The sequence below is a fragment of the Diachasma alloeum genome, unplaced genomic scaffold, assembly GCF_001412515.2.
Source record: "Diachasma alloeum isolate Michigan unplaced genomic scaffold, Dall2.0 Dall_scaffold_00177, whole genome shotgun sequence".
Taxonomy (NCBI): domain Eukaryota; kingdom Metazoa; phylum Arthropoda; class Insecta; order Hymenoptera; family Braconidae; genus Diachasma; species Diachasma alloeum.
This window is the reverse complement of record NW_021680343.1, coordinates 367710-389259: the sequence shown is the minus strand read 5'-3', so window position 1 is coordinate 389259 and position 21550 is coordinate 367710. Positions and strand designations below refer to the sequence as shown.

The following is a 21550-nucleotide window of genomic DNA, read 5'->3' as shown; positions in this document are numbered from 1 at the left end:
CACTGGCCAATAGTGGAAATTGACTTGAACCGTTTTATCATTGGATACCCCGCGGGTCTTCGTTTCTTACAATAGTCTGGTGAGTGATTTTTTTTACTCGAGTTCAACAAGAAAGAAGTATGAAACACTGTTTGAAGTTATTAAAATTCCATGGATTTTCGCTTTCGGGGTAAGTGTTGCATTAAAATTCCTCGCGCTGCCCAATCACGATTTAAAGCTGCAGAACTTCTCCCTATCCTTGCGATACAGCAAAACTATCGAAAAATTTCCGGCAATTTTAGAGCCCGCGGGGCACTTGAGCTGAAAATTTTTAATACGCATCTGTTCTCTTAGTCGGAGGAGCAATTGCGAGTGGAAAATCCGGGCGCCTTCGTTTTTTTTTAAAATAGTCTACCGAGTGGATGTTTTTCATCTAGTTCAACAAGAAGAGGTATAAAAAGCCAAGATGAATCCCTTTGACATGCGCTTTCTAAGATTGACTCTCTATTCTTCCCATGTAATATTCAACGCTCGGAGCTATTACAACATTCTTCACGTTCACAAATACGCAATTTTTAACTCAATTTCAGCCTGTCCTGATTCGCAATTACTTCTCAAGCCCTTTGTCGCTTTTGCTCTCCTTTATCGTATTTTCTGAGGCACCTATGGTTGCAGATAACCGGTTGGTTAATTTCCAACTGATACCCGGGAAAAAAGTTGGAGAAAAATTAGCGCAAAAGTCAAGCAATTGCACGGAGAGAAATATTTCAATAAAAATTACATCTTTTCCGTAATTCTGGAGGGAAATGTGGTTGTAGGAGATTTTTTGCAACTGTCACGTAATTTTTACCTGAATCTCCTGTGAAAAATTACGATACCATCACTTAAATTTTCTGAGTCGATTCCGTAATCAGTGAGCGAACTGTGAGTTCCGTAATTTTTACTGAACATTTCTCTCGGGTATGGAGCCAACTCAATTTCCAGTACTTTTTCACCTGAAGAGATTAGCAGTGAATTTTATACCGTTGGCCTGGGAAAATTTACTGGATGTAAGGGCGATTTTTACTGAAACTGTAAAATTTACTCTGCATCCGGTAAAAAATTATCCCAGTGAACGTGAATAATTGCTCCAATTTTTAGAGGAATTTTTCTGTAACGCAGAATGATTTTTACCGAATCCATTTGGTGAAAATTCACCTTCGTTGGTCCCCATGCCCTACGCTGTTAGAAATTTTTTGAAATTTCAGTCACAACTTCATCTGAATTTTCAGTGTTGTGAGTTTGAATTTATTTTCAAATGAAAATGTTCATAAAATTTCTCATTCATCTTGAAAATTCAGGAAAATTGGGTTTTTCATATTAAGCGATCATTGATATTTCAAGAAAAGCTTGAATTTTTAAACTCGTTGTGAAAATTAAACATCAAATGCAATTGAATTTTTAACAGATTGAGAATTCAGAAAAGTTTTTGCCTGAATTTTCTGGAAATCGAGCATTACTTGAATTTTCACGAAATTGACTGATTCGTCAGAAAAAAAATATACAGAAATTTCATGTAACTTTGTCGTTGTTAAAAATTTCAAGGTTTTCACTTGAAATTTCAAGGAATTTCGTCATTGAAAATGCAGAATTTCGTGGAAAAATCAAAGAGAACTGTCAATTTCAGTTCCATTTTTCCCTGAAAATAAATAGAAAACCAGAAAACTTCGGTAAATATATTCTTAAATTTTCAGGACAATGACAATGAATGCGATTTAGGGGGAAAAACCATGAAATTTCAGATTTCACTGAAAATTCAATGTAATTTGGCACTGAATATTCATATTAGATTGGAAATTCACATAAATTAAGAAATTCTCGTCTTTATGTCGTTTAAAGTTCTGGAATATTACTGAATTTTCCGTGAAACCTGAAATTTCATGATTTTTTCCCCCTAAATCACATTCAGTGTCACTGTCCTGAAAATTAGTACTGAGCTGTCCATGAAATTTCATTTTTTTTCTAACAGTGTACACAGTTAAAAACCAGTATTTTTTCACGGAATTACATTTCGCTCTACGATTACCATTCGTATAGTAAAATTTTCCACGATTTTCTACGCAATTTTTATCCAACTTTTCTCTCCGTTGTAAAGATTCCCACGCAATAATGTATGATGGAATCTGCAAAAAAGTTTCAACTGAATTTTTTCACTATTCAAAAGTGAATAAGTGAGTTCTCTTCACTGAGAGCAGAATAATCGGCATATAAGGGCTCTGAGTATACCGAGATTTTGAAGGGGATGGGCGAGTTGTTTTCGGTGTTGAGAGGAAAACCGTGTTTTCCAGAGACGGAAAAAGGAGATTCCGTGGTGCCGTTAGTGGGGCGTCTGCCAGTGGAAAGGGCGTATCGAAGGTGCAAAAAAAATGTCAGAACTGGGCGGTGTAAAATGAATGAGTGTGGCAGGGGTGGAGAGTAAATTGAGACAAATGTACGTGTTAAGATGCAAAAAAAAAGGAATGTGGACTTGTTGGTGAGTCGAAGTGCTCTCATTCGATTGCAATAAAAGGTGCGGAGAGATATTCCACGTGAATAGATTTTTTAGAAGTCGTTTTTCTGCTTCTACTGGAATATATGCAGAGAATTGATTTTTGTTTAATCAAAATACTTTTTAATATTTCTAGTTGAATATTAAATTCCCGTTCTTCTCAATTTATTGAAGATTTTGCAATTATTTTTCCACTTTGAGGACTTCAATTCGATTCTTCATTTTCACTTATTGGGAAACATTGTTTTTTATTAAAAAAATTATCAGAAAGTCTATTTTTTTCAGCAAAATTGACGAAAAAACTAATTTCTATTATCCATTGACTATTAAGTAAATTATTGGAAAATATAATTCAGAACAAAAAAACCAATGAACTAAGGTAATAAATAAAATGTAAAATATTCAATAAATAGAATAAATGTGACAATTGAAAAATCGCCGTACGAATCTATAAAATGCCCTCGGCTATCCTCAATTGCAACTTTACTCAGTGAATTCACGAGTAAGCCATTAACATAGCATCATAAACATGGGAGTACATTATCAACAATGGCCCCTCCCGAAAATTCATTCTGCAATTCAACCACTCGGAAATGGCCCAACAGCATTAAACCCAAGAGAAAGATGCCGTTGGCTTCAGCAACGTACGTACAATCCCAATTTTCCCTTCGTTTTCAGTATATGCATAGCCCAAGGGCCTCCACAATCCTCCGATTCCTCGCGAGACTTCATCCCCATCATTCCTCGGGAATATTGCAGTCACGTTGCTGACCCGCTCATCCAACAGTGAAGAATTAACCGTCTTCTCTGCTCTTATTCTTAAATTTCTACTTCCTCAAGTTATTGTATTTTTTCATTAAACAATGAGGGATGAAAAAAAAACTGGTACAGTGCCAGTCTGAAGCATAGCTCCGTGGGCTTTTCATAAACTGGTTTTATCCTCACTACCTCAGCTGGCCTTTCTTTTTTCAACTCTCGTCGCTCTCTCAGCAACCCTTGTCACGATTCACCCATGCCCCGGGCCATTTTTCTTCCGGTATTCCACGAATTACTCGTCAGACAACCGATCCACTTCGCCTCCATGTTTTACAAAAGAAAATGCCGGTGGAAAAAAAATGGCAATCTAATTCATCTCTCGATCGTGGTCTTTTTCGCGCATGTTCTTTTTTTATGCGGAAAATTTTCTAGTCCTCGCCGGTTCTGTACCGCAAACCCCTGTCAGCTGCTCCTCGTCTGGGTTTTTATCGTGAATTTTCCGGGTTTGAGGGATATAGATGGAAAAAACATGCTATTCCATCGAATATTCCAGGAGTAAAGCGGATTTTTTTAAATAAGGTTTTTAAAAAAATTGAAATTTCATGGAGAGGGGTTACAAGTCTTGAGTTTAAGTTGTGCAGTAATTTTCAGGAGGGGTGTTGAATGGCATTTAGGGTGGAATTCCAAATTTTTGAGCTGCACGAAGCCGTGAATTCCTTAACTGACTTGAATTTCTAATCAAAACTTAAGTATTCAGTATCAAATTACAGTTAATTTGGTATTAATTAAAAGTTTAAGATATTTACCTGACTTTTCCTGATTCCTATTATTTTCGTGTAGTAATTCCACTAAAATTCATAGCTTTTCTTGATTTGGGCATAAAATTTTGACTCTTGAATGAAAAAAATTGAAATTCTATGGACGATTGAATAGTAATTTTCGAGAGAGTGACATTGAGTTTAATTTAGGGAGTTTAATTTAGGAAAAATACCGAAATTCCAGGTTTCACTGAAAATTCACTGAAATTACAAATATTTGAGCAGCACGAAGACGTGAATGCCCCAACTTACTTAAATCTTCAATCAAAACATGAATATCTAGTATCAAATTACGATGAATTTTATATTATTTAAAAATTCAAAAATATATTTATCCGAATTTCCTTAATTTTTGTTGGTTTTAATGTTTTCATCGATTTTTGCATAAAATTTTCACTCATCAGTGACGAAATTCCTTGAAATTTCAGTGTAACTATAACCTCATAAAAATATCTACTAAATATACTGAAAATTTCACCCCAAAAATCCGCAACAAGAGTCGCCACAAACCGCCGTCAGCTCTCATATTTTTTCTAGCCCTTTTTTTCCGTTATGGTTACATGAAAGACGTGAATTTTGATAAAAAGTTAATTAAAATGTGAAAGAAACACATCATGTCCAGTGATGCCGAAGCCCTGGATATCGCCTATTTCGGTCGCTCGAAAATAAGTGAGTTTTCACGTAGCTCGGAAGTGCGCTTTATGGTTTATTCATTCGAAGCAATTCGCTGAGACTCACTTGCAGTTCCCCCCAGCGTCTTTCTAATTGGCAAGCTACCGGTCCAGTTGCCTCATCTTCTCCAGGATTCGAGAAAAAGAGTAAATAGACGCGAAGAGGGTAAAAATAAATGCGACAAATAACTATTGAGTGTGTGCCAACGAGCTTTAGGTTACTCTCATTGAGATACAGATCGATCACACAGATATAAAAATTGGATGAAAACTACCTGAAAAATGTCGGCAAATTTTACTTTAAATAAACTTGATGTGAATCAAACGATCAAGTCGACTCAACTCTAACCGATTTTTTAAGAATATCTCCGAATCTAAGGGAGATAGCGAAATTTTCGTCAAGACCTTTTTCGTACCTCGCAATTCGCTCTATAAAAAAGGTCATGACAAAAATTTCGCTACCGGCCTTAGATGCCAAGATATCATTAATTGAAAACGCTTCTGTACTGAATTAACAGCGACGAAAAATTCACTATTCGTCTCGGATTTTTTCCTCCGCTGGGCGAAAAAGACCTAGAAATGAACCCGAATTTTCCTCCAACTTTTTTCTCCATGCAATATCTTACACACCCGATGCTCATTATCCGTAAACAAACAACACGTAGGTTACTTAATCAATTAGCGATTGGAGTTGCTCCAATCAACTCCTCTCCAGCGTTCGCACCTGCAGATACTCGTGCTGGAGATCGTTTTGACCCAGAAGGTGATGTAACGAGTGCAGACTAATTGGTTTATCTGACTGTTACATCACAAGAGAAGATAACTGTTGAATTTATTTGTATTGAGACTAAGAGCGAGTACAAGACCTCTATTTCAATATTTTTTAATTGATTGCCTGAATAGAAAGCTTTACGTATGTATTACGCATAGTCTTTCCAATAAACTGTTGGAATTTTTTTGAATTTCAAACACTCAATTTTTATCAATTGACAGCTCCACTTGAATTTCGCCATTGAAAATTCGTAATTTAATGACAAAATGAGAAATTATTTCCTAACAATTTATGAAAATAAAAAAAATCCAGTTCAATTTCACATGAACTAGTTCCTTCCACCCATTTCAAAATGATTCCCTTGAAATTTCCAGATTCATTCTGTGACAATGTAAAAGAGGATGAGAATGGGAGAGCGTAAGCCGATTTGAAGGCTCCAAGAATCTCATTAAAGGATCCTTGACCCCGCCATTTCGACGAAAGCCCTCCCCCCTAAAATTCTATTGTCACTGAACTCCATCAGCTGAAGTTGATTCTAAAGATCAGAGTATCCCGAAGCGAAATAAAGTGCAGAAAAATAAATTCCCCTTCTTATCTCATCGGGGCTACAATAAATATGTTTATTTTAATCATGAAGATAAGTATGATATTAGAATTCCAACCCCTCCAGCCTCGTCTGATATAACCAAGAAGGTAAACCCCTCAGTCCGCCGAGCAAAGCCCACCTAGGGCTTTTGAATCGCCAAGCGGGGAGATGTTATTTGAGTATTTCCTGAATATCTATTCCCACCCTGACATTTATGAAGATCAACAACGCAGACCCTTTTATTTCCCGAGTATTGCCTACTCAAGAAGGTCATTAGAATGGCGCTGCGGCAATCGTAAACTGCAGGGTCTATAGACCTACCCCAGTCTAAGAGGATTATTAATCCATTCGCGGAATGACTATCCGATTGATTTGCCTCTATCGTCAACTTTATGATCCTCGAATCAAGATTTTGTGGTTTCCGGGCATCACTCGGCAAAATTCCGAACATTCAACCCACAAATCTTGATAGCATCCCAAGTACTCGAGTATCTCAGAACCACCACTGGTATTTATGTATCCGAAACAACCCGAATATACCGAGGAATTTCCGCAATGTCGATTCTGTCCAGAAGCACGAGAATCAAACTCCTCCCATGTTGCTAGTTAATTAATTATAAATTCACCTCAACGTTCGGGAATACTCTCGTAATTAATTATCCCCCCAGTTTACATTCATTTGCCCGGCAGCTTAATTCCCACCGAGCACATTAATCCTTCCATATCACGATGAGATTGCATTGAACGACTATTCAATTATCGCAAGCCCAATGGAGAAGAAAAATTCAGCATTAACTCACCAAGTATCTTGGCATTGAACCCCATAATCCCTCTCTCATCACTCCGTTAATCAGTCCCGAGCGAAAATTGTTTGATCTCTCTCCCATCGTGATCAAAGAAAATTCACCGACACAGCTCTCTCATCGTTTACCCTTTTTTTTCTCTCATTTCCACGGAGACAATCAGGTCACGTGGGCACGTACAGCAGCCGTGAACATTTCCTCGACGACGATATACATTTCCCCTCCTAACTCAGTGAGCAAAGAGTGTCGTATCCTTCCGGGATGTTCGACGGTAAAAGAAAAAAGTGGAAAGAATGAGATGAGAGGAGCCAAAGAGCCGTCAAAAATTGGATGAGTCGCACACAATCTTCAGTACCTCCTTTGTTAAATATTCACAACAAACTTGGTAAATGTTCCATGCATACATCTTTAATTATCCCAAATATTATTGGAGAATGGTTTTTACAACTTCCGGCAAAAATACAGAATGCGTTCGCGTGGAGTGAGTGATGACGCCACCAACAGAGGGCGCGCTCTAACTACAATTCTGAATCGATGAAAAAGCCATCATGAAACGATCATTTGATACGAGTTGGTTATCAATCCATCAGAGAGCTGACAAAAAAATCACTAATAACTGGTAATATCCGAGATGATTAAGAGTAAAAAAAAGGGGGAAGAATGGAATGAGAAGAACAACAGTCTTCAAAATGCGTGAGTCACACACAATCTTCAGTACCGTCTTCGTTATATATGGAGAACAAACTTGCTGCATGCCCGATGCATACATCTTTAATTATCCCAAACATTATTGGAGAATGGTTTTTACGACTCTCGACACCTACAATCCCGAAACGATGATAGAACAACTACAAAACGATCGTCCATCGCTCGTCTACTATCAATCCATAAAAAAGATGATGTTAAAAAATCACTAATGACTGATAATATTCGAGATACTATGACGAGATGACGCCACCGACAAAGGACGCGCTCTAACTACAATTCCGAAGCAATGAAAGAGCAATTACAAAATGATCGTTTAACGCTCGCTTATCATCAATCCATGAAAAAGAATCACTAGAAACTGATGATATCTGAGATGTTTGACGATAAAAGAAAAAAGGGGAAGAATAGAGTAAGAAGAGCAAAAGATCACGTCTTTAATTATCTCGAACGTTATTAGAGAACGATTTTTACGACTCTGCAAAACTACAGGATGCTGCCGCGTCAAGTACGTGATGACGCCACCGACAGAGGATTGCTACAACTGCTACAACTGCCATTCCAAATCAATAAAAGAAAACAATCACGAAACGACTGTTCAGCCATTACCAATTCCCAAAAAAGCTGATGAAAAAATGACTAATTATTAATGAGCAACGGTAGATATTGCCCCTTCTATTTTACTAACTAAAAATTGTATGGGTCACGCACAATGTTTAGTGTCTTATTCCTCATATGTTAATAACCAACTCACTAAATATCCAGTCATGTGACCAGTCATACGTCTTTAATTATCCCGAACCGCGCAACCGAACGGTTTTTACGACTTTGCGAAAACATCAAACGCGCCCGCGTCGTGTGAGCGATGACGCCACCGCCAGAGGGCGCGCTCCAAATACAATTCCAAATCACCAAAAAACGAGCGTCCAACACTCGTCCATTGTTAATTCCCAAAAAATCTCGGAAAAAAAAATTCTCAACGACTAATGACGCACGCGGCCGAGGTAGTTCGAGGCGGATCGATGCAATTATCCGCAGCTATACACCAAAACCATACAAATCCCGTAATTAATGTCCCGAAATGAATGAACATTATGGAAAATGTAGGTGTGAATGAATATGTCGTTGTATTTCCTATTTCACTGGATTTTCAGGCATTCGAACAATAGACGCCATGAGTAGACAATTAACGTAATTGGGCCCCATTGTATTCAATGATAACACATGTAGGCAGTGTGTTGATGCGCTTATTCAGAGCTTAACCTTTCAGATATTCTCAATGAAATTTTTCGCTGAAATATTTCATCCAAATCGATTCGCCCGACAATCGATGACAGCCCTCCAAACATTATCACATTATACCACCGACTTTCTTCCAATGGCAACGAGGGTTAATGTAGTGTAAGGACAATAGATCCATTAGTCACATATTTATAGTTCCATCCATCATGACACGAGTCCCAACAAAATACCGGTGATTACCCGCGTAAAACCCCCGGTTACGAAAGGGGAAAAAAAGGTGTAAAAAAAATAACCGAAAGAGGGACAATAAGCGGATGACAGAAAGGTTGAACGATGAAGCAGACAAATGAATATTCGTGTATGGAATACGAATATCCTCGCTCAGCCACTCAAACGAATTGCCCTGTCCTTGGGGGATTCGAGTATATTCTACCGTGCATCCTCGCACTGAGGATCATTCGACCTCGTTCTTCCCGGTAATCCCGCGCTCATTTGATCCATCTCGCAAGGAGAAAGGGAAAAAATTTTATCCCACGGAGGCATTTGCGTATTTCTCTTTGGGCAAGCCCACATAAACCCGGCATTCCCTAATGGAATTAGATCACTTTGGGTCAAAATGCTCGAAAGTTTAGCTGAAAAACTGGATGACTCGAAATCAAGGCAATTTTCGATCCAGCATTTGGCTCTCATTTGTAGTGGCCATTTTCCCCCCTTCATCTTTCCTCCTAAAGTCCTCATAATCCCCAACCAAAAATCCCTTATCCAAGTGAAGTAGAAATAATGATAATACTCACCGTCGAAAATCTCTACTCCAGCAGGCATAAATGACTGGATTCATTCCACTGTTGATCCATCCAAGCCACGTTACAGCGGCCGATATAATTTCCTCATTCCAAATGCATCTTGTGCAGAAACCTGACAATAGATTAACCACAAAGAATGGTAACCAACATACAATAAAAACTCCCATAACAATACCAAGTGTCTTAGCAGCTTTTTTTTCCTTAGCAAATTTAGCTAATTTACGTGATAATGAAAAATTCTTTCCAAGATGTTGTTTATTATTAATTCTCGTTGATGGCATACGCATCAATCCATTATTATGGAGAGTCAATGGCTCCTCCATATCCTGTAAATCTTCAGGTGTACTTGATGCTGTTCTGAACAGATGTCTGGCATCGGTATTGGTAGCACCACCTCTGTGTATTCTAAGTGTGAGCTCCAATTCACCCGACGCCATCATCACTTGTTTTGTACCAAGTTTGAGACTTCTTGTTTGTATAACAGCGGCACGATATATTCTGTAGTATGTGAATACCATGACAAATAGGGGTAGGTAAAAGCTAATGGTTGATGAGAATATGAGATAACCAAGATTTTCGGTGAATGGACACTTATCCTTGGGCACTTCCTCTGTTCTAACGGCACGCCACCAAGCTATTGCTGGAAATGATATTGCACTTGAGCATACCCACACTATAGCTATGAGTATGGCAGCGCGTTTTCTACTCATTCTTGTTGGATAGGTGAATGGATCAGTTATTGCCCAGTATCTGTCGAGACTTATGACACAGAGATTGAGTATTGATGCTGTTGAGAATAGTACATCGAGTGATCGCCATACGTCGCACCAATCCATTGTGAATAGCCAACGATTCTCAAGGACCTCGTAGATTGCACTGAATGGCATCACTACTAGGCCAACAAGGCAATCGGCAAATGCTAATGAGGTGACAAAATAATTTGTCGCTGTATGAAGATAACGTTCACGCACAACAGCAAGTATCACCAGTGAATTACCAAATACTGTTGCCACTGAGAATAGTAATAGTACAACAGCTAGACCAGCACGATCTGTTGCTAAATCCCATAGATCATTGTACGTGTCATTCACTATGTAGCTTGAATTGTAGTATGTGCGATTGAGGTCGCGGGTCAGCATGGACGACTCGTCCCAACCGAGGAGGTATATTTCACTCTCGTTCATTATCGTCATTAAATTTATTTTACAAAAACCCTGGCTTTAGTGCGACATTATCCAGGGTTTTCATCTCAGGTCATTTCACCCTCACGGTTTGGTCTTCTCGATTGCCTTCGCATCCTCATCGTTTTTTCCCCCTGGGATTATTAGGTTTATAATAACCTCGGTGAAATTGCCGATTAATTCAGCTGGGTAATCCTGATTCTGAAACATGGGAATAATTTTTTGGCGTTAGAATTTTTTATAATAGTTATTTACTAGAGTAACTAGTGGCGAAAATTAACTCTCTTGTTGCAAGGTTGTGATGTTTTGTTTTTCTAAATAATTCGTTCGTCTTGTATTTGAAGACATTATTAATGACCTCCAAATTGACTGGTTAACAGGAAAAATTAAAAAAAAATTGACTTTGTCAATTGAAGTGTCTAAAAAATTATAGTTGTTTTTAAAACAAGATATTTCCCAAAATTCCTAAAGAAAACAAATTATTTCCGACAGATGAATTATTTTTTCCCATAGTAAATGAAATTGCCCATGACGCGACGTGGCCGGAAACTCGCTAAACGCGCCCGGGCAGTCTAGAGTGAATTCGGCAACGCTGAAGCCTAAATAACACGCCGGAGAATCCCCGCGGAGGCGCCCAAAGTCGCAGGGTTGCGTTTGCTGACCAGACTAGGGTTAAGATAGTGGAGATTTCAGTCTTCAAGAAACTAGTTTTTCAGGGAATTATCAAACTGTCTGTTAACTTTCAAGAAAACGTTTAATAATGTGAATTGATCTCCTCAATTCAACTTGCCCCCGCCGATAAATCGCACCCTCTCGAATTAATTCGCACGACACCCCCAACTCTTTGAGGAAAAAAAAATAAAAAATAAAAATCTTCCATCTGTTCCAATTCCGTTCTCATTTAAATCCGCGCGATCGGCGTTTTTATTCGCACAGGCTCCTTCCACCGGCTCTCGTTCTACTTTTTTTCCCGAACATCCTGTTTGAAAACGAGGGAGACGAGGAATCGTTGAAGCGGGAGATCGACTCGTAATCGATTCGGTTAATCACGAAACTGCCGGGAGAAAATTACAGCGGGCAAAAACGGTGAGAATTCATTCATCAGTGGAAAATGTTAATCAGGGTCATAAAATAGGAGAGTGAAATGATAATACTGCGGAAAGAAACAAGCTATAAATATTCCATTTGCCTCGCCATCAATGTGCACCATGTGTCTGATACTATCAATGGAAAAAAAAGCCAACTTTTATAGCGAACATTGAAAAATGTAATCTTTCACGGAGATACCGCGTGCTAACTGGAAAAAGGTCGTATTGACCATGTTGGGATTTTTATGTCCACGAAGTGGAAAAAGGTCGTATAAACCTAATCTAGGGAACACGAAATCAGGACGATTTGGGTTCTGCAGAATTATTTTGACCCAACTTTTGAGGGCAATTTTTTTTTTGTGCATATGACCTTTTTTCACGAATATTGCTCCAATGGTGGAAAAATGAAAAAAAAAATTGTCACTGTTGTCTCTATGTTTTTGATATTCGACTGTACTTTTAGAGAAATTTATACTGGAGAAAAATTCGTGGAAAAAGTCATATGCGCCAAATAAAAAATTTTTCCTCAAAAGTTGGATGGAAGTGACTCTAGAGCCCACGTCGTCCAGATTTCATGTTCCCTAGATTAGGTTTATACGACCTTTTTCCATTTAGCCCGCAATACACAGAAAATTATTTGTTGAAAAAACTAATTACCAACCAGTTGTTGAATTTCAACAACTAGTTGAGGAAATTTAACAAATAATTAATTTCATTCAATCAATTTCGACTACCAAACTATATGGTGAGGACATATATACATTCGGAAGCAATCCCGCAATCATTTATATCTTGACAACCGATCACTGTCTCCCCTAGAAGATATTTTCGCCATAATCTACAATTCCTTGTTATATTTAATCCATCAAATAAATCGACGAACGTTTATTGGAAATTTATCAAATGGTAGTCGAATGAAATTGAAAAATCTTTTTCTGAATTTTAATTGAACAGTTGTTAAATTTTACCAACTAGTTGTTGAAATTCACCAAATAATTTTCTCCGTGTACACGGAGAGTAATTTTTTATAAAAATTATTCTACCATTCTATAAAAGTATCATGAGTCATCGTTTCCTCATTTCTACCCCAAAATTTAGTAAAAATTAATATATGATGATCAAATTTTATTCTACATTGAAGAAATTTTATCCTCATAAAAATAAAAATTACTGTGCCGGTAGAGTAAAAATTACTGTACCGGTAGTGTAAAATTTACCAACCGTTCTACAAATTTCGTTGTTATCTACCTAAAAATTATTGGACTGGAAGGATAAAATCTACTATGCGTCAGGATAAATTTCTCTAACGTAGAATAAAAGGTGATCATCATATATTAATTTCTACTAAATTTTGGAATAGAAATGAGGAAACGACTCATGATACACTTTTATAGGACGATAGGATAATTTTTATCAAAAGCGTCTCTCCGTGTGCGTGAATATTCCCTTTCCGTTTGATGCTTTCGCTTAAGATGCCTTCCCCCAAGCAAAGAGCTGGCACATCTATAATTCAAGAAGACAAGCATTCGCCGCCCCACACACACCTCCACAGCGACGCACTCATCCCGGTATTGGACAATGTCCTCAACAACTAGCAATTCTGACAGCGTTTAGCTGCACCAGTTATGCTTGTGGAGTGGGCGCCTCCATTATGCTTCACAGCAGTATCAGTGTCAAAATGGTAGCTGAGTCAAAGCAATCGATGGACGGGAAGGCGACTATAGCCAGTGAAATTGGTCGGGTATGAAAGGCATACGCAGAACATGTCACACTGTGATTGGTTGAATGGAGTGAGAGAGAGAGAGAGAGACAGGTGCGAGGTACAAGGAGCTGTCCAAAGTCAAGTGTTGCCACCAGATCCCCAGGACTCTGTGTATTTGCGCTGTAACCAATGTCAACTACACACCGGAGGCCAGTGGCAAACTACCAAATCAATTAACCGATTTTCTGGAATGGCGTTCGGTCAATAGATTCACGGTGATCATGCTCAAGGAACATGTGTTGCATCAGAGCCATTTGGCTCGAGTTGATGGCATAAAATATGCTCAAGATTTGATGGCATTCTGACAATATTGTTGTACTAGTAAAAGTTTTAGTTTCAAACTGAAATGGATGCTGAATAGAACGATGGTGGGGAGGGGTGCCGATCGAAGGTGCTTTGATCAAGCAACGGTGAATATTCACTCGGATCACGGATGAGAGCATGACCCTGTCGACACTCACCAATACATCTGACCGGGGTTTATCCACAAGGTTGTACACAGGAAGCTCTTGTTGTCCATCGTTTTATGTTCTTTCGTGATGGGGATTGGATAATATGGGTGGAAGGGGCTGCAAGACATTGGAGATTCGGAATTTGGAGGAAAAGATGTTTGTTTCTTGCACTGGTGATAATTATCAGCTCACATTTTCGGTACATTTGGAAATTTTTTATCGGATTTTAGGGCCACTGAAATTTCAAGGAATTTTGAAATTGAAAATTTGGAATTTCGTGGAAAAATCTAGGAGAACTGTCAATTTCGGTTCAATTATTGCGTGAACATTAAATTTGAATTTTCGAGAAATTGGAAATTCTGCGGAATTTAGCGGTGAATATTCATGTTTTGAGGAAATTTGGTTTTGTGTGGCTGAAAAAATTAGGAATATTATTATTATTATTATTATTGTTATTGTTATTGAATTTACAGTGAAATCTCAAATTCCATGATTTTTTTTCTTCCTTAAATTGAATTGAAAGGCACTCCCCTCAAAATTCCCAGTCGATAATTTGGGTGGCAGGGGCTGTAAGACTTTGGAGATTCAGAATTTGGAGAAAAAAATGCTTGTTTCCTGCACTGGTGATAATTACGAGCTCAAATTTTCAGTACACTTCTTGTAAATTTTTGTCAGATTTTAGTGCCACTGAAATTTCAAAGGAATTTTGAAATTGAAAATTTGGAATTTCGTGGAAAAATCTAGGAGAACTGTCAATTTCGTTTCAATTATTGTGTGAAAGTTGAATTTGAATTTTCGAGTAATTGAAAATTCTACGGAATTTAGTGGCGAGTATTAATGTTTTGAGGAAATTTGGTTTTTGTGCAGCTGAAAAAATTAGGAATATTATTGAATTTACAATGAAATCTCAAATATCATGATGTTTTTTCCTCCCTAAATTGAATTCAAAGTCACTCCCCTCAACATTCTCCAAAAAGTCGACTGTCCATGAAATTTCAATTTTTTTCTGACAATGTGAATAATTTATTTGAATCAAATAAATCGTTTATTCGGTTCTAATAGAGTTCTAATAGAGTATTTAACCGGACTTGATAAATTATTCACTACATTAAAACATTCCCACGTATTCATTGAAATAACTCCACGATTTAATCAATCTCCAAAGAAATACTGTTGAAGTACAGAAATTCCACATCACCATTCTATCTGATTCAACAGCGTCATTTCTCCGATTACAAACCTGATTGAATTCCGAATAATTCACCTACCGGAAATGTCAATGCACATAGTAAATGTTGATTCATTCCACGCATAATCTCGTACAGAAAACTCTGATTACGAGAATTACAACGAAATTCCGTCAGCAGCTTTAAACCACAGGCAGTGATATTCAGATTTCATACGACCAGGCTTGATACTAGTATAAGGTTATTATTTGATCACGTTATACAGTTGAATGCCTCTCTCAAGCCCCCGTTGGCTCGATACATATATGTCAACGTTTCGCTCTTACGCTCCTACGACCAGACACGGGCTTAGGCCAGTAGTTAGTACACCAGGCCAACTCTGACAAGTTCGTTTGTGGGGGCGGGGAGGACGGAAAGGGCAAAAGATACTGAGATGATCAAGCTAGACTGGGGGTCTGATAATCCTGAGCGTTGGATAGAATGTACACGGAGAGAGAAATGTTCAGTAAAAATTACGGAACTCACAGTTCGCTCACCGATTACGGAATCGACTCGGAAAGTTTAAGTGACGGTATCGCAATTTTTCACAGGAGTTTCAGGTAAAAATTACGAAACACTCTGGAAAAATTACGTGCCAGTTCCGTAAAATTTCCTACAACGACATTGTGCTCCGGAATTACGGAAAAGATACGTCATTTTTATTGAATATTTCTCTCCGTGTATGGAGAACGACAATGAAACTCAAATTTTTTGAACAGCAGGATAACGAGAATTCCCCATTTAGTTTTGTGTGTGAGTGTCTGTGAGTTTTTCATCCAAACACACTGATAGAATGATTCGTTTATTTCAAACGAGATTTGTTGACTATTAATGATTGGTAGATTTTTAATATGATCAGATAAATATTCGTTAATCGTTAACGAATGGTGAACTTGGAAGGTAACAGTCCAGTGAAAAAAGGCTCCGTAAATGTGCATTTGTAGACTACACTGAGGAAAAAAAGCTTCTTGATAAGTGCATCTTCACAAATTATGACCCCTACGATATAATTGAGTAGCGAAGTGGTAAAAGGAGATAAATCAATTTTGACTATTGACCAGTTTTCAATCAATATCTCGGAATCTAAGGGAAATAGCAAAATTTTTGTTATAACCTTTTTTGTTGATCCGATTGAGTGCTACAACAAATGTAATTACGAAAATTTCGCTATTTCCCTTGGATTCGGAAATATTCCTCAAAAACTCAACTGGGAGATAAGTCGACTTATCTCCGATTACCACTTCACTACTGAATTGACCCCGATGATAAATTTTACCCTGGGCTCTAAGAGTGATATTGCCGAATTGACAGCTTAATAATTTAACGGTAATTATAATTTACGGATATGGCTATCCCCGCTGTCCAAATAATGAGTCTCTCTCTTCTTGAAGCCCCAACCAATTTCTCCATCCAATCTACATCGCCAAAGAATGTATTTCGCTCTTATACTCCTACGCCCAGACACGGGCTTAGGCCAGTAGTTAGTCAACCAGACCAACTCCGACAATTTCGTTAGCTGAGGCGGGCAGGACGGAAAAGGCAAAAGATCCTGAGCTGATCACGCTAGACCCGTGGCATAATAATCCTCAGCGTTGAATAGAATGTATAGAGGACGGTAAAAAAAAGAAGGTTTAGAGAAATGACCCATTGACGATATTAAACCATCCCGGACGAATTACGAGGGACCTTTTGGCGACTTCCGCTCAACCTTTCTCCCCTTCATTCTATATTTTTCCCAGTTCAATCTCCCAATATTCCATTTTACCTCGCACTATTTCACCCCGGATTATTCGATCTGCGAGTTTTATTTCCCTTTGAGTTATCGATGTCTAGCAACAACTGTGATGATTCAATCAAGCGTGGAATATGTTTTCTGCTCTCGAAGAGGCACTCAATTCCATTCCGAGTTTCTGGGCTGTTGGGTGCGGAGGGCCACGAAATCTACATTGTATCTAGTTGGCAATCCGCAGTGATGGGTTCTATCCTATCTAGGATACAGCCGTAGTTGTATCGTGCTGGGTGAAAAGTTATAACAGCAAAATGTTACTATATTTGTGGATGTGCAGTGTGTGGTGAACATTGTGGAACTAATTTTCAAGACTTGGAGTCTGACTGGTACAAGTTTCAATGCGAATTATGGTAGTTTTGTTGGTAGGGATAATTTTCTTTTATCTCTGTGGAAATTGGGGACAGGAGTTTGTGGTGATGGTGTTGAAATTTTGAATTTTAGAAGTGGTTATAGCCGGGGATGGCCATCAATATTAATTTCTTTAATATTTAAAGGATTTTCTGACTTACATAAATCAAGGGTTAAATGGGGGAGGGTGGGGTAAAATGGACACTTGAGACTATTTTTTGATTGTTAATAACCCCGAAACAAATTTGTCCATTGCGCTCAGTTTAGGCTCGTCGCAAAAGGAAAGAATTGTTCTTTGTATTGAAAAAAAAAATTATTAAATTTCATCAGCATTTCAACCCCTCATTAACATTTTTAAAAAAAGTTAAAAGTGTCCGTTTTACCTCAACCTCTCCTATACTAATGGAAATTTAAAAATAATAAAATAATTAATAAGCTAAATTTCCAATTGCTGCAATTGAGCTCAACTGTGCAGCGCTGTTTCGGCCCAATCGGTCTAGTAATTCCTGAGATATAACAACTTGTTTAAATTTCCTTTTTCTTCAATATCTCAAAAACTCCGTCTAAATGAATCGAAATATTTCTACCAATGGAATTGAATTTCCAATTTTTCCCCGAATGTTCCTGATTTCTCCGAATTTTCGCGGAATAATTGAACTGAGAAATCAAGTATTTTATTGATTTCCAGATCATGTGAACTGAAAACCAATGGAATATTTGAATTTTTAGTGACAAGATTTCCTGAAATTTCAGTGAAAATTAAAAACGATAAAAATTTCCGGGATTTGACACAGAGAATTCAGACGAAAATTTTTAACAGTCTATTGGCGTTAGGTTTCTGCTATTAATTAAACCAGAATGTACACACTTTCCTACACAATGCGCCCCTCATATCGCCATCTGATTTACCCAGCTACGCTGTTCTCTCTCAATAAAAACAATACGAATAAAAGTCTCAATTTCATAAACTATCCCATCCGCCCCAACTTGAAAAAAAAAATGAATAGATAAAATGAAACATCTCCACCTCACCTGTTGCACACCCCAGGCCTCACGTATTCCCGCAAAAAGTCCTCGAAAACCAACCGCAGAATTCCGTAAAAAAAATACTCCCCAAAGAAACATTCAGAAGTCGCGAACAACCATTAAAAACCCTGACGTTTCACTGACAACGTCGCCTCCCATAAACCCGACCTTCATATAAATTTTATTTGCCCTCTTGGAGTTGCAGCTGAATGTGAAATCCTCCCGGTACAGCCCCAATAAAACGAACCATCATAAAACGAGTAAATGATTGTGTGTTAACTCTCAGTCATGCTATCAGTGTTAAATCTTAATTTCTCATTGCACGTTATGCAGAACGCCCACGCAGTGGGAATATGTACGCGAGTTTCCATCGATTTTTCAACTGCAGTGTAGGAAGCTACACTGAGAGAAAAACGACAAAGTTCTCAAGCAAGTCTTACTTGTGTCAAGAAAATAGTTTTTTTTTTAATTATCAAAAGATTTTTTGTGGCGAACATACAGAGAGTGCGGCGGAATGAAAAATTTTTGTCGCAAAAATAGATTTAGTAGTTCAAAAAAAAAATTGCGTTCTCTTTACACGCAAGAAATGTCATTTCTAGCACTACCCACGTACGAAAAAACGAATGGGCCGAGCTTGGCCCAAGCCCGNGTAGAATCCTCCAGACGCAGTGCCTCCTTCCTGCGTCATTGAATCCGACGTAAGAAGAGATACAGATGGAGGGAAAAAATAAAGAGATGTCGCTGCTGGATGGGAAACACCAAGGTTACAAGTTGGCGCGATTACTCTCCCCCGGGGATTTGGGTTAAATCTCAGTTGTACAAGCGGTTTCTCCCCCACCTCCTTGGCACAGTGAACATCCTGCGTTATTCGCGGTCCATCCTCCATTCTCCAAGTAATATCTCTCATTCCCTTTTTACCTCGAGTTTCCCCCCCCCCGGAATTCCAGCGAATTCCACTGTCTCTGCCCATTTTCAACCGAAACTCTGTCATTCTTCTTTTTTTTAATTATGAATGTGACTGCTCAACCGTTTGTTATTCCCCTGCATGTCTGGTGTGGGTGAGAATCCTCGGACATCCGACAGTCCCAGTGTCCACCAGGAAGGTATAACTTACGGTAGATATAATCCCGTTTCATAAATACGTTTTTCGTCAGTTGTAGATTTTTCTTTTTTCTCCGGGTGCTTTTTTTTTTCTAACTTTTGGGTGCATTCAGCTTTGTTCCGTGTTTTTTAACGCAGACGTATGGGCTTGTTTGCTCTTATGCTCCGGCATACGTGTCACAGAGATTTTATGGGGTAATAAAGGAAAAGGGGAACAGTGGGAATCCGTGATTTGATGGAAAGGTTAACGTGTCTGTCAGGGAAAATGGAATTATATTTTTTTTCATCAATTTTCTGAAGTACCATTGGGTCGACACCTCTCAGCAGAGTTTTTACGAGGATTTTTGGAAATGTAAAAAGCTCAATAGTCGTGCAGAGTGGGACACAACGAAATTTAAAAAGTGGAAAAGTTTTTATTTTCACGATTCAGTCAGTTTTTTAGATACATTCGCTCGGGTTTATATCATATTTTATTATATGGATAAGTGTTTTCTATTGAGTTAAGAGAATTGTTTTTTGGAGAGTTTTGATCGTCGGAGAAACTGTCGATAATCGGTATTTTAAATTACATCTCGGAAGAGATTACTGTTTATGCTTTTATAAATTGTTTCAACTTTTGCAAGTAACTTTTTGCAACTTATTTAACTTATTTTAAAAAATCTGAAAATTTTTAATAATTACTCGTCCACACGAAATTTTCATGGATTTTGTTAATGAAAAATCAGTTGAATTCCGAAGTATTCAATGGAATTGCCATTTTCAGGACCACATGATACTGAAAATTATTAAATAATTTGAAAATTCAAGCGACAATTTCCCTGAATTTCCAATCCATTGAAAATTCAGTTGGGTGTGATGTTCAATTTCCGCAATGAATTTGAAAATTTTAGTTGTTATTAAAATATCAGTGATAATCCAACAGGGAAAACCCAATTATGCTGAATTTCCAACCTGAATGAGAGATTTCATGACCAACTTGATCTTAAATTGAATTAAAATTCACAACATTGAGACTTCAAGTGCAACTACTACTTAACTTTCAAAAAATTTCCACCAGTGTACTACAATTTTCGATAAACCTCACATAAATTACCCAAAAAAATATCAATATCACGCTATTTAGCGTCACTTTTACCAATTTTTCTACACCAACCCGGCAAAATCATGGAATTTCCAACCTATTGAGATTCTTGAACCCTAAACCGTGAATTTCCCCTATTTCTCCATTAAAAAAACCCGGAAACATCCCCATTAGAAAAAAATCCTCCCTACACTGATAGAACGGATTAGTTATTCTTAACGAATGGATTGTGGTTGGAGGTTAGGGTCTATTCAGTCTCACCAAATGTTCATTCGTTAATAGTTAACGAATGTATATTTGAGGAGCCTTGTTTGACTTGACTTTGGCCATTCAAGTGAACCACTCGTTAACTATTAACGAATATTCATTTGGTCATATTCAACTCTACCATTCGTTAATAGTTAACGAATCTCGTTTGGAATAAATGAATCATTCTATCAGTGTATTCACCAAGCGCTTCTATTCCCCTAGCCTTCAAAAGTCCATTCCTCCCCTCAATTCCCCTGCTCTCCCCCCCCTCCCTCCCCCCCTCCCTAAAATCGCAACATATCTCTAGAACTCGAAGTTAGATAATGCCGAAAACCAGTTCAGTAAATCGTAAAACAAAAAATGGTCCGATTAAAGTTCCACTTTCAACTTTTAAGGTCAGCCCAGTTGAGGCATCTGTATACAGCTAGCCTCCAGTGCTGATATTTATGGTGTTTTCCTGGGGGGTCCAGTGTGTGTGCGCCACAACGCGACGTGCTATTTATGGAGTGGCCGTGGCGTTGTGGGCGCCCTGTGCTTATTACCGAAGCTCAGTGTGACAGCTGGGGGGTGGGGGGGGGGGGGTTA

General features: G+C 38.1%; 1 protein-coding gene across 3 annotated transcripts in view; it reads right to left on the bottom strand.

The window, feature by feature from the left end:
* LOC107037273 (dopamine receptor 2) overlaps nt 1–10935 on the bottom strand; it is a 79151-nt gene extending 68216 nt beyond the window's left edge. For all 3 annotated transcript variants that reach the window (XM_015255741.1, XM_029126062.1, XM_015255749.1), the window contains exon 1: nt 9654–10935. In XM_015255741.1, coding sequence (XP_015111227.1) covers nt 9654–10855 — 1202 coding nt within the window. In that variant the 5' untranslated portion in view covers nt 10856–10935. The remainder of the gene's footprint in view (nt 1–9653) is intronic.
* Between the last annotated feature and the right edge of the window lie 10615 nt (nt 10936–21550).